Source organism: Schistocerca americana, chromosome 3 (assembly GCF_021461395.2).
Source record: "Schistocerca americana isolate TAMUIC-IGC-003095 chromosome 3, iqSchAmer2.1, whole genome shotgun sequence".
Taxonomy (NCBI): domain Eukaryota; kingdom Metazoa; phylum Arthropoda; class Insecta; order Orthoptera; family Acrididae; genus Schistocerca; species Schistocerca americana.
In genome coordinates, this window is record NC_060121.1 from 234,250,822 (window position 1) to 234,264,507 (window position 13,686).

Below are 13,686 nucleotides of genomic sequence, written 5' to 3' on the forward strand. Positions count from 1 at the left end.
AGTGCATATGCCCTACCATCTCTCAGGCACATAACTAATTATAAAAGACTAAAGGAATACTAGCGTCATCCGAAGGAAGCATCAGCAGAAGTTGTTCTCTATGACGTAATCTATCACCCCTAGTCGCTTGGAGCAAGGATTTAGAAGCATCCAGTGTGTGTGTGTGTGTGTGTGTGTGTGTGTGTGTGTGTGTGTGTGTGTGTTTGTCAGGCTGTGGACTCAACTAAGGATCTCCATAATGTAATAACACAGGCCAATGAAAGTCAGTCTCTCAAATATTAGTCTACATCAGAGTACCAGGTACTTTCTGCCGAACACTTGCTTCCGAATTTCCGTCGTATAGATCCGGATGAAGTATTATGCCTAAATTGTACCAAAATTCTGTGTCGCTATACCGTCTGGTGTGACCAGTTGGCTAAGATATTGTACAATAAATCAGGAGGAACGGGATACAAAGCCAGTTAGTGCATCCAGTTTTATGTTTTACGTGGGTTTCCTAAACCGTTTGAGAGGAATGCCGGAATGGTAGCTAAGAAAATGACGCTACAAATTTCCCCATAGTTGGACACCGGAAGTTTGTTCTCCAAGGATATTCCCCTCCCCCCCCCCCCCCTTTATACTCCTTTCGTATGGTCGTAGAATATAGACTCCCACAGAGGCTCATTAGAGTCACGCACATATTGAAATATTGAGATATTCTCATGCTGCCATGGCGAAGTGTCATCGATTGATTTTGTTTCTTACTGCCTGCTATTACTGGAAGCCTGTCGAATTATTTAAGACAAGTAGCGTGTTACTGGAATGTAGGAAGTTACAATCAACGGTTGCGACAACAGGAAAATAGCTCTATATTGGTCTTCGCACTAATATTGTTCTATTTTCTTAGCGGACGCAAGTACGATAATGCAATAGGGAAATAAATAATTAAGTTAGAAGGTACTGAAATAACTCTTTGTTGGTGGAGAACACAACCAGGCATAAATATTTTTAGATAGCTTGATTTTAACGCCATTACGGGTCTCAGGCTATTATGCCCATCTTCAGATGGCTAACTTTTTTAATTACAGAAATATTTTCCTCAGCAGTTTACTGTCCGCCCCGAAAAATTTGTTCTGATAGACGGCGTTTCTTTTTGTTTTGGTCCTTAGGCCTAAATGAAAACAAATACTACTTAAGGAAAGCAATATATACCAAATTCATACTTTTAATGGTCGCTAGGCCGAATGTTAATAGTCTCAATGGCACGGTATCTGCATTTATTTAAAAATTCCAATCAAAACTCTCTAAAACCTTACAGAGCGAATAAAATGTGTCAAGAATCATTATCTTGTGTCCTTATGTTAAGATAAACCAGACAACGTCGGGTAATACGCCCGGCTTAAAATCACACGCTGCATCCGAAAGGCACATTATCGATTGCGTGCTCTTGCACTTTAATCTTTTGCGTTCATGTAGGACTGTTTATGATATACGACAAACTGAAGCAGGTAACTGCGTCAGTCATCTTTTTATTAATATCCACGATGCGTTTCGACGGTTTTTTCTTTGGGATCCAGATGCAATCGATTGCATCCACATGCAAAGCGTGGGCACGCAAGTGAGAAAGAGAAAGAGAGAGAGAGAGAGAGAGAGAGAGAGAGAGAGAGAGAGAGAGAGAGATAGCGCCTTTAAAAAACTAAGCGCATCAAACAGGTATGCTTGAAAGTAGAAATGTTATCTTCATACACAGGTTTTTGCTCCTATGAATTTAGGATTAACAGAGTCAGTAGTTAAAGTGAATGACGAATGTTAATCAAAATCGAAATAAGAGTAACATCGCATGGGCCGCAATGAAGCGTATAATGATTGCTAATACCCTCTCTAGGCACTAACAGTTTATCACGATGTGTAAGTAAGGTTCATAGATTTTTCACTATGCTTTAGTCTACTGGAAAATATTGTTACCAGAAGATTACAAGGAAACGCGGATCAACTTACACATTATTTCCAAGTCAAATTTTGAATGGCAATATTCTTTAAATACCAGTAAATACACGATAATCCCCATTACAAAGATTGCACGATGTGTGGTTAACGTTTGGAGAGTGTCGTATCGCTTAAGTAGTTTGGGGTATGAAACAGTGTGAAATAGGACAAATATGGTAATCTCGTAGTAGGAATGGTGAATGAAAGAAGATTTGTTAGCTCGAAGGGAAACATTAAAATGTTTCTATAGCAGTGAGAGAATGCCTCAATATTTAAACATCTCTCCGCACAGGCCATCAAGGCCCAAAGGTACCAACCGGCCGCCGTGTCATCCTCAGCCCACAGGCGTCACTGGATGCGGATATGGAGGGGCATGCAGGCTGCACACCGCTCTCCCGGCCGTATGTCAGTTTCCGAGACCGGAGCCACTACTTCTCAATCAACTAGCTGCTCATTTTGCCTCACAAGGGCTGAGTGCACCCCACTTGCCAACAGCGCTCGGCAGACCGGATGGTCACCCATCCAAGTGCTAGCCCAACCCGACAGCGCTTCACTTCGGTGATCTGACGGGAACCGGTGTTACCACTGCGGCAAGGCCGATTTAAACATCTGCGTGACCGTAATAACGGACAATGCGGCAGCGACCTACACATATTCTGCGGCGACAAGAAGGGAAGGACAGTCAGTAGACCACAAGCCAGGAATGGACTATGATGGGGAATTCATCCGTGTCAGTTTCAGAGGAACAATTTCGGCATTCTCAGTAAAAGGTTTCGGAAGATAACGAAAAATCCTGAAACTGAATGTATTTGTTCTAGGATAGGTCTAGAACAACTTCAGGATTTTCAGGCATTTTTGGAAATATACAGGTTGTTAATGAGAAAGTATTCCACATTTTTAGGGGGTGACAGTATGGACCAAAGCAAGCAAAAATTGTCCATTAAATATCGGTTCTAAAGTGCAAACCTTAGGAGCTGTGAGGACTCGTTCATCTTCGCTACTGTGAAACAGGCCTCTTTTCCGGCAAGCTCTATAATATCCATATTTTGAGAGGTGGTAGTATGTACCAAAACAAGAAAAGATGTTCATTAAACGTCATATGTAAAGAGAGGATATTAAGAGCTATGAGCACGTGGTCTGTGGAACAGATTTGTTTTACTGTAGTGGAGACGAACAAGCTCTTAAGGTATGCATTTTAGAGCTCATGTTTACTGACATTTTTCTCTTCTTATGTTCCATGTCACCACCTTCCAAAAATAAGGAATTCTGTTTTTTAACACCCTGTATAACTTACTAACAGGAAAAAAATACAATTTCGGGAAAGAAGCCCACAGCATTCAAAGGGTTAACGATAGCTCTGGGGGTCGTGCGGTAGCGTTCTCGCTTCCCACGCCCGGGTTCCCAGGTTCGATTCCCGGCGGGGTCAGGGATTTTCTCTGCCTCGTGATGGCTGGGTGTTGTGTGATGTCCTTAGGTTAGTTAGGTTTAAGTAGTTATAAGTTCTAGGGGACTGATGACCATAGTTGTTAAGTCCCATAGTGCTCAGAGCCATTTCGATAGCTCTGGGGAAAGGAAGACTCGTGAAAATAATCGGAAATATTAGTGACACATTCATATCTTTTTGACGGTGATGGTGAGAATCTCAATAACATTAAGTTTCATGTTTGTACGTAGATAACAAACAGAACTGTTTATAGCCTTATAAAGGGAACCGAATGTGCCAAGAACACTTCTCCTGTGCCCTTATGTTAGGAGAAATTGGGCTAAGTGGTTAACTGGGCAACGTCGGGTAATACGCCGGCCTTAAGACGACACACAGCGTCGGAACGACATATTTCGATCTCTTTCTCTGGGACATCAACCTAATTAGGTCCATGTAATTCTGCTTAGGACATAGAAGTGTTTGAAACAGTTGCCCGTGTCAGTCACCTTTTTATTAACAATCTCATATAGCAAACAGCGATTGTTGGAAGAAATCTTTTCTTACCTTTCAAGATAATTCTCTTTCACCGTTCTTCTTCTAATAACATAAAAATTAAATTACTGAGTAGGTTATTCATTAAAGTAGATCACACCTGACAAAAAAGTGAAAAATCCCAGAAGGGGAAAAGTAAACGAAATGAAACTTTACGGGTTGAGAAGGCATGTGGTGTTATTTCATTGATTACAATATCAAGTCAAATTTACAAAGAACTTGGCAGTGTGAGCCCATTTATCAGTATTACGTTGCTTCCATTCTGGCCTGGGTGTGTGCACTGATTCTGTAGGGAAGGGTGTCACAAAGCCGTAGTATCCTATCCCTCTACAACTGCTGTAACTGGTCCTTCATATCCTGGATACTGCCACTGGAGTGCAGCTGACGTCCAAGCTGGTCACTCACATATTCCATCGATGATAGATCAAGGGAATCTTGTTGGCCAGAGGAACACCTTAATATCATACAGAAATTCATAGTGACGCGTACCACGTGTGGACGAGCATTGTCCTGTTGAAAAGTAGCACCACAATACTGTCGCATGAGAGGTAGCACATGACGTCACAGAATGTCCGTGATGCGCCGTTGTGGCATCGTAGTTCCTCAATCACTACTAGCCGTGATCTGAAGTCATATCCGATGGTTCCCCACCCCATGATGCCAGGAATAACACCATACACCTCTCCAGAACATTGGAAGAATGGAATCTCTCCCCAGATCGTCACCCTATTCGCCGACGATGTTCATCCGGGGTAGTGCAGATCTGTGATTCGTCGCAGCATACATTGCTTACCGGTTACGGCGCCACTCTACAGGGTGAGAAGTATTGAAACCGACAAACTCTGGGAGGTTGTAGCGCTCATCAAAACAAATATTTTTCCCTAATGTCATTTTTTCCTATGAGGAGTATTTAAACCGTTCGAGGCCGTATTACGCTCTTCACTTCTGTAGGCAACTGCTGTCCATTGTCTGCTGTGCATTGTCTCTGTTTACTAATGGAGCGATACACTTGGAAGGAGTACACTGTTATGGTTGGTGCGTATTATGAGCTGCACAGCGGGTTCATCAGCAAAATATCCTAATCGCCGTATCCCGCATCATACGACCTTTGTTGCTATGTACCAACGTATGCGTGAGACCGGGGCATTTAGATTACTTGGAGAGAGACGCCGTCGCACGGTAAGAATGCTGCAATTTGAGGAAGTTGTCTTGAAGCATGTGGAGCGGGATCCTTCAATCAGCACTCGTGCAACTGCACGTAACATGGGGACGAATCAGACGAATGTAAGAACAGACCTTCGAGAGAAATTTTTACTTCTATTTCACTTACAGCTTCTCCACAACCTGGAACCAGTTGCTTATCCACCCAGAGCACAGTTTTCGCAGTGGTACCTGGAACAGTGTGAAATGCATCCTACATTTCCATCCTTTGTGTTGTTTACCGATGAAGCAACTTTCGGGCGTGATGGAGTCTTCAACATGCACAATTCACGTGTTTGGAGTCAGGATAACGCCCATGCCACAGCTACTAGCGCTCATCAAGTGCGGTTCTTCGTTAATGTGTGGGTCGGTGTAATTGGGAACTGTTTAATTGGGCCGTATCTGCTACCTAGGCCATTAAATGGCAGGCACTATTACTATTTTCTCGCCAGAACATTGCCAGAATTGCTGGAAGACGTCCCACTCCCTACAAGACAACGCATGTGGACCCGACATGACGGGGCGCCGCCACTTTTCAGTCGTCGTGTGAGTCGATTCCTGTACCGACGGTTCCCAGAAACTTGGATTGGCAGGGGTGGTCCTGTACCATGGCCTGCTCGATCCCCCGATATGTCCCCTCTGGACTTTTTTGTGTGGGGAGAGATACGCAACCTTGTTTACACAACTCCTGTTGCATCAGAAGAGGATCTGGTTGCTCGGATAGTAGCAGCAGCAGGAACAATTCAGGATACTCCTGGGGTTTTTGCCCGTGTCAGACAGAACATGATCCGACGGTGTAACCTTTGTTTACGTGTCAATGGAGGCATTTTTGAAAATCTACTGTAATTGAAATTGGATTGTATTAATGTGTTGTCTCTTGATCATAAGAAAATGGGAAAGTGTTTGTTGGTTTAATTAATTTGCCACCAGAGAAATCTTCCTCTACCGGTTTAAATACTTCTCATAGGAAAAAATGACATTATGGAAAAATATTTGTTTTGATGTCCCCTACAACCTCCCAGAGTTTGTCAGTTTAAATACTTTTCACCCTGCGTATGCAATCATTTGTGTTGCGCTGTTAACGGCTGTCTACGCATGGGACGGTAAATTTCTAGTCCGAGTGCTGCTAGTCTCCGACCAACGGTGCAGTATGACACAAGAAGTTTCAGATAGTCCATTACTTGTTTTCGGAAGGCCGGTGCAGATGTGAAAGGGTTACAGTGCGCTTGGTGCAAAGTACAGCGATGATCGCTTGTACTGTCAGACGTCGCTGACCCGAATCTTGACGACGAGCACGTGTGCCCTCACGATCCAATGCAGTCCAACATCGGTTGACTGTCACTTTCGAATGCTCCACTTTCCGAACAACTGACCAAATGGAGACCCACAATCAGGACACTTTGAAAACGTAGTTTCGCAAGAGTACCGGGTATCTCCGTGTCCTTGAACGATCACCATCATTTCATCCCCATCGACGCGTAAGTCGCCGAAGTGGCGTCAAATCGAAAGACTTGCACCAGGCGAGCGGTCTACCCGCCGGGAGGCCCTCGTCACACATTTCATTTCATTTCAACGATCACTGACGTGTGACGTTACTCACGCTGCCTCGCCAGGCCAGGTAATAACACTAAATGTGAACAACACTATTGCACTCTGACGGGCGTTCTACCTGTTAGAGAGACTTGCGGCTGTAATCACTTATATACGCACCGATGTTGTGTACGTGTATAAAGCTACACTGGCATCCTATCATGTCTTCGGAGTGGGTCGTCTTTTTTTGTCAGGTAGTGTATTTTGAAACTCAGAGTTTAATAACAGGGTGCGCTTCAAAGCGTGAGCTCTCCCCTCTTTTGTCAGCTCAGCTTAACTTCGAGCACAAGAAGACAACTACATCTGTGTATGCATGTCTCGTTCATTTTAAGATAAACAACAGAGATAAAATTGCTCACTGAGCGACTAATCGATTGTAAGGATATAAGACGAGAGAAACAAGGATGAAAACGCTGTATACGAGGTGCGACAATAAAGTAATGAGACTGATTTTCTTTGCAAGATGTGGCAACCCTGCAGGCTTGCGTAGACACAATATCTTTGACCTTGGTCTATAAGCTGCTTCTACTCCAAGCGGCACATCGATGCAACTGCTCAGTCGTGAGTTGTGCTGTAGTAAGTTAACACGTGTTTGTGTCTCTCGTCAAGGAAATAGAATCGCATAATATTGCGCAACGGTATGCCATTTCTTTTTGCGTTAAATTGGGTGAAAACGCGACGCCAACTTACGGTAAGCTTCAGAAGGCTTTTGGAGAGGAGGTTATGTCAAGAGCTCAAGTTTATGGTCGGCATAAAATGTTTAGTGAATGCAGAACGAATGTTGAAGATGAAGACCGCAGTGTGCTGCTTTGATTCCAAGGGAATTGTTCTTAAAGAGTGGGTGCCTCCTGGACAAACAGTTAACCAGTATTACTACAAAGAAATTTTAGAAACACTTCGTAAAAGAGTTCTTCGTGGCCGTGCCAACATTGCTGATAATTGGATTCTGCGCCATCCCATACTGCTCTCTCAGTACAGCAATTTTGAACATCAAAACAAATTTCAGTACTACCACAGCCACCTTATTACCAGATATCGCCCCGTGCGACTTTTTTCTATTTCCAAGAATCAAAACGGCGGTCAAGGGACACGTTTCTCAAGCAACGCGTTGTCGTTGTGGTCTTCAGTGCTGAGACTGGTTTGATGCAGCTCTCCATGCCACTCTATCCTGTGCAAGTTTCTTCATCTCCCAGTACCTACTGCAACCTACATCCTTCTGAATCTGTTTAGTGTATTCATCTCTTGGTCTCCCTCTACGATTTTTACCCTCCACACTGCCCTCCAATCCTAAATTGGTGATTCCTCGATGCCTCAGAATATGCCCCACCAACCGATCCCTTCTCCTAGTCAAGCTGTGCCACAACTTTCTCTTTTCTCCAATTCTATTCAACACCTCCGCATTAGTTATGTGATCTACCCATCTTCAGCATTCTTCTGTAGCACCACATTTGGAAAGCTTCTATTCTCTTCTTGTCTAAGCTATTCATCGTCCACGTTTCACTTCCATACATGGCTACACTCCATACAAATACACAACACAAGATGTCCAAAAAGCTGTGACGAGGGTCTTGGAGGATATTACAGAATGTGAGTTCCAGAAATGTTACCATCAATGGCAGAAGCACTGGAAAAAGTGTGTCCAATCAGAAGGGAACTACTTCGAAGGAGACAACACTATACTTAACTAAAACGGTAAGCAACTTTTTTTTTCACATCAGTCTCATCAACCACACAGCTAAACATAATTACGTATATCGCAGGAGGAGGAGGAGAGATTATAACGTTCACGATGTGTTTCGATGGGTTATATCATCTCGTCCTCAGCACCCAGATATTAACGATTGTATTCAAGTGAAAAATTGAAACAGTTGACCACGTCAGTCTCCTTTTCACTGACATCCAAGATGCGTTTCGTGGGTTTAGACCCTCGTCTTCAGGATCCACATACAAACGACTGTATGCACCTGAGGATGAGGTAAAAACCGTCGAAACGCACCGTGAACTTAAATAAAAATATTATTGGCGTAGTTAACTGTTGCACTTTGTCTCGTTAGCTGCAGCGTATCAGTCAGAGCAGTTGTGCCCACGACATTAAAGAGATTGTGCAGAGATCATATTAGTACAGATTATGTAGGCAGCTGCTGGGCAGGAAGGTGGGTGCATGCAGTGGCGCGTGCTTACCGGCTAGCGCAGCCATGGCGCGTGTCCCCCTCGACGGCCTAGGAGCACTGTGCCGTTAGCGGAGGCGCCTGGCGGGCTGCCGAAGCCCCACGGCGCACCAAGGAAGCCGCCGCGCCGGCCCGAGCGCGTCAATGCCGGCTCGCCGTGCGCCAATTACCGGTGTGTCCCCCAGCTAACAGCAGTTTTCCGCGCTACACTATTACATACAGTGGCACTAGGAACGGGGCAGGCGCTTACACACGTCCCTCAGCCTACTGAAGACGTGTCGTAAGAAATTGAGGGGAGTGGGTAATACCACAGACTAAAACATACTGTCACGACACTCCTGCTCATTTTTGTTGTACACTGTGACTTCAGCGCGCCAAGCTGCCAGTAAGCTACACTGTTGAATGCAATTTCTGATGAAAGCGAATATAATCGTTCATATTAATACGTATGTGACTTGGTTTACACAAAAGGGGGCATTGTAGTGCAATATACACTACTGGCCATTTTAATTGCTACACCATGAAGATGACGTACTACAGACGAGAAATTTAACCGACAGGAAGAAGATGCTGTGATATGCAAATGATTAGCTTTTCAGAGCATTCATACAAGGTTGGCGCCGGTGGCGACACCTACAACGTGCTGACACGAGGAAAGTTTCCAACCTATTTCTCATACACAAACAGCAGTTGACAGGTGTTGCCTGGTGAAACGTTGTGATACCTCGTGTGAGGAGGAGAAATTCGTACCATCACGTTTCCGACTTTGATAAAGGTCGGATTGTAGCCTATCGCGATTTTCGGATTGTCGTATCGCGACATTGCTGCTCGCGTTGGTCGAGATCCGATGAGCGTTGTCAGAATATGGAATCGGTGGGTTCAGGAGCATAATACAAAACGCCGTGTTGGATCCAGCGGCCTCGGTTCACTAGCAGTCGAGATGACAGGCATCTTATCCGCATGGCTGTAACGGATCGTGCAGCCACGTCTCGATCCCTGAGTCAACAGACGGGGACCTTTGCAAGACAACAGCCACCTGCACGAACAGTTCGACGACGTTTGCAGCAGCATCAACTATCAGCTCGGAGACCCTTGACGCTGCATCGCAGACAGGAGCGGCTGTGATGGTGTACTCAACGACGAACCTGAGTGCGCTAATGGCAAAACGTCATTTTTTTCGGATGAATCCAGGTTATGTTTACAACATCGTGATGGTCGCATCCGTGTTTGGTGACATCGCGTGAACGCACATTGGAAGCGTGTATTCGTCAGCGCCATACTGGCGTATCACCCGGCGTGGTGGTATGGGGTGCCACTGGTTACACGTCTCGGTCACCTCTTGTTCGCACTGACGGCACTTTGAACAGTGGACGTTACATTTCAGGTGTGTTACGACCCGTTGCTCTACCCTTCATTCGATCCCTGCAAAACCCCATATTTCAGCAGGATAATGCACGACCGCATGTTGCAGGTCCTGTACGGACCTTTCTGGATACAGAAAATGTTCGACTGCTGCCCTGGCCAACACATTCTGCCGATCTCTCAGGACTGAAAACGTCTGGTCAATGGTGGCCGAGCCACTGGCTCGTCACTATACGCCCGTCCATACTCTTGATGAACTGTGGTATGGTGTTGAAGCTGCATGGGCAGCTGTACCTGTACACGCCATCCAAGCTCTGTTAATGCCCAGGCGTATCAAGGCCGTTATTACGGCCAGAGGTGGTTGTTCTGGGTACTGTTTTCTCGGGATCTATGCACCCAAATTGGGTGAAAATATAATCACATGTCAGTTCTAATATAATATATTTGTCTAATGAATACCCGTTTATCATCTGCATTTCTTCTTGGTGTAGCAATTTTAATGGCCAGTAGTATATTACAGGAATAACAACAAGAAGGCACTACATTTGTCACTATTTAGTTTTCCTAAGTATCCAAGAGGCGAGAATGAGTTTTCACTCTGCAGCGAAGTGTGCGCTGGTTTGAAACTCCCTGGCAGATCAAAACTATGTGCAGGACCGGGACTCGAACTTAGGTCCTTTTGGCTTTCACGGGAAAGTGCTGTACCGACCGACCTATCCAAGTACGACTCACGACCCGCTCCCATGTCTTTACTTATGACAGAGCCTCTTCTTCTACCTCCCGTAAGTGCTTGTCCCGCAAGGAACGGTGGAGAACTGTGATATTCTGTGAAATTGGGAAAGTAGGAGATGAGTTTCTGGTGGAAGCAGTCCGGATCGTAAATCGTACTTAAATAGCTCAATCTGTGCAGCTCTTGCCCGTCAAAGGCAAATGTCTCACGTTTGAGTCCCGGTCCGGCACACAGTTTTGATCCACCTGGAAGTTTCTTACCGCAAGCGATATGAAATAGAGCATTGCGTGACTTTAGCTACAATTCTCTTTCAACCTATAGACATTTAGTCGGCCGTAACGTCTATTTTGATGAGACTGAAATGGTTGATAAGTAGCTGAAGAGACAAACTTCTGCAGAAATACTTCATATAATTACAAAATAATGTGTAGTTTATTTTATAAATGCAGTCACAACTTTTGAAGGAGAGAAGACAGCTACGCTGACGTGATAATATAACTCCAATAGCAATAATCCTAAAATTCCAGAACTGTTGTTACTTCAGAGCCAGAGACATAATAAACTGAAACATGAGACTCTTCAGCGCAAGACATCTCTTCAGGATGAAGCCATAACATTGAATATAAGTCTTCACGTGATGGAAAAAGGGGCTAAGTTTAAGAATTTCAGAAACATATTCCGTGCAAAATAGTTACGCGACAAACAAATTGCCAATCATATTAAGGACAGAGAAGCACAGAAATACCGTAGAAACCAAGTGGAGGAAGACAGGCATAGAAAAAAACAATTGTATATTGGTTCTTAAAGAAAGACTCTGTTGATTTATTGTTCAGCTACATCTGTGTGTCATTCATTTTTGTTGATATTTCACTAACGCTTCATACACCGCAATATAATAATTATTTCCTAAATTACGTAGGTAAAGAAATAAAAATAAACATTATTGACAATACACACGAAGTTAAGAAAAGGTTGTCTTTATCTCCGCTAGGGCGCTACTGTCACCCCGAACAGCCGGTAACAATTTTCACAACAGTGAGTGTCGCGATTGTATTTAACTGTGGTGATAATGGGTGGTTATAATTAAAGTACAGTTACTTACAGATGCCCAATATGGGCTGTAATAATTGCATGCCATCGGAACTTGGTAGATATTCTAATGCATTATTGTGGAGCCATTTACATTGGGAAAAAATAGTTCCAATTTTGGTCACCAGATGCAAATCTGGCGCTGAGAATGCAAGAAAGACTTACAGAAGTGTTTCCAATTGTTTGTGAATTAGGAACGGGACGTGGGTAGAAAAGGTCAATCAAGTGAGAAAGGCATATTGTTGATTTAATTATTAACCGCCGCTTCCACAATTTATTCAATATGATGTCCGGAAACGCCGACGAGATGCTGCATCCGTAAAACGACGTGTTAAACAGTTGCTCGCAGCCGTTCCAGTGGAATCTGAGCAACATGTTCCTTCACATCAGATAGCCATCGGACGTGTCCATGGTAAACAAGTCCTTTTATATATCCCCAGAAACGAAACTGGCATGGAGTCGTATCATTTGATCTTGCAGGTTATGCATCTGAAAAACCTCTGGAGATAACAAGTTCGTGGAAATCTGCATTCAACAGATCTTTCACTGCGCGAGCGACATGAGCTGTTGCCCCATCTTGCATGAAAACAGTGGTTTCCACACAATTGTGATCTTCCAGGAATCACATGCTGTATAAGGAGGTCTCGATAACGTGCGGGCGTCACGGTACAACTGACAAGCCGTCTGGGTGTATTCTCTTCCAACAAGAACGGACCGAGAATAGACATGACACAGTCACATACGGCGAGTGCAATGGGTCTTCGAGCACAACAAGCGGTTGAACAATGCCCCAATTCGGCAGTTCTGCGTAGGCACTGCACCATTTAGCGTAAAATGTGCCTTGTCACTCTATAGAATATTGCCCGACCACATGTCATCAACTTCGATCTGTGCCGCAAATCGACGAGCAACTTCAGAACGTTGCTGCGTATCATGAGGTTTCAGTTGCTGCACCACCTGGAACTTGTACAGGTACTAGTGCAAAATAGGCCGCAAGACTTTCCCGTACTGTTGACCATGGGATGGACAATTCTTGTGACACTGCATGAGCCCTAGCTCCCCGCATGGTATGTGCAGCATGGTCTGTTACAGCAACAGCAACCTCTCCAATAGCTTGCACCGGAATAGAATACCTTCTTCCAGGTACGGCATCAAGGGAACCATATTTTCTAACTTCATTATCATCTTCTTTAAATCTTTCAGTTAGAGATACAATACAGCAGTATACCCGCTGCCATTCACATAACACAGTTTCACTGGCAGCGCGCAGTCTCTCTTTTTCGATAGTCATACAGTTCACGCACGTTATGGCTCGTCAAATGATGGATGTCATACCGTCATAAAGCGGTCTACAGCGCCATATTTGCACCTGGTGGTCAAAGTTGGAACTAATCATTTTCGAGCGTAAATCGGCTCCGCATTAACGCATTGGAATATATACAAAGTTACGCTGCTGTACGATAATTACAACCCACATCGGACCTCCGCGAGTAGCTGCTCTTTAATTATAACCACCCAGAAATTGAAGTTCGATCTGACTGCGTATAGGTTTAACTGAACAAATTCCTGCTTCAGTGAATTACGCTACTGGTCATTAAAATTGCAAC

The 13,686-nt window shown here is 44.3% G+C and overlaps 1 protein-coding gene across 2 annotated transcripts in view; it reads right to left on the reverse strand.

The window, feature by feature from the left end:
• Nucleotides 1-13,686, reverse strand: part of LOC124605586 (complexin) — a 737,935-nt gene that overhangs the window by 683,005 nt on the left and 41,244 nt on the right. Inside the window, exon 1 of one of the 2 annotated variants that reach the window (XM_047137372.1) lies at nucleotides 8,912-8,974. The exons of the other annotated variant lie outside the window; for it this stretch is intronic. Coding sequence (XP_046993328.1) covers nucleotides 8,912-8,927 — 16 coding nt within the window. The 5' untranslated portion in view covers nucleotides 8,928-8,974. Of the gene's footprint in view, nucleotides 1-8,911; nucleotides 8,975-13,686 lie in introns of those variants that run through there. 2 annotated transcript variants of the gene reach the window in all.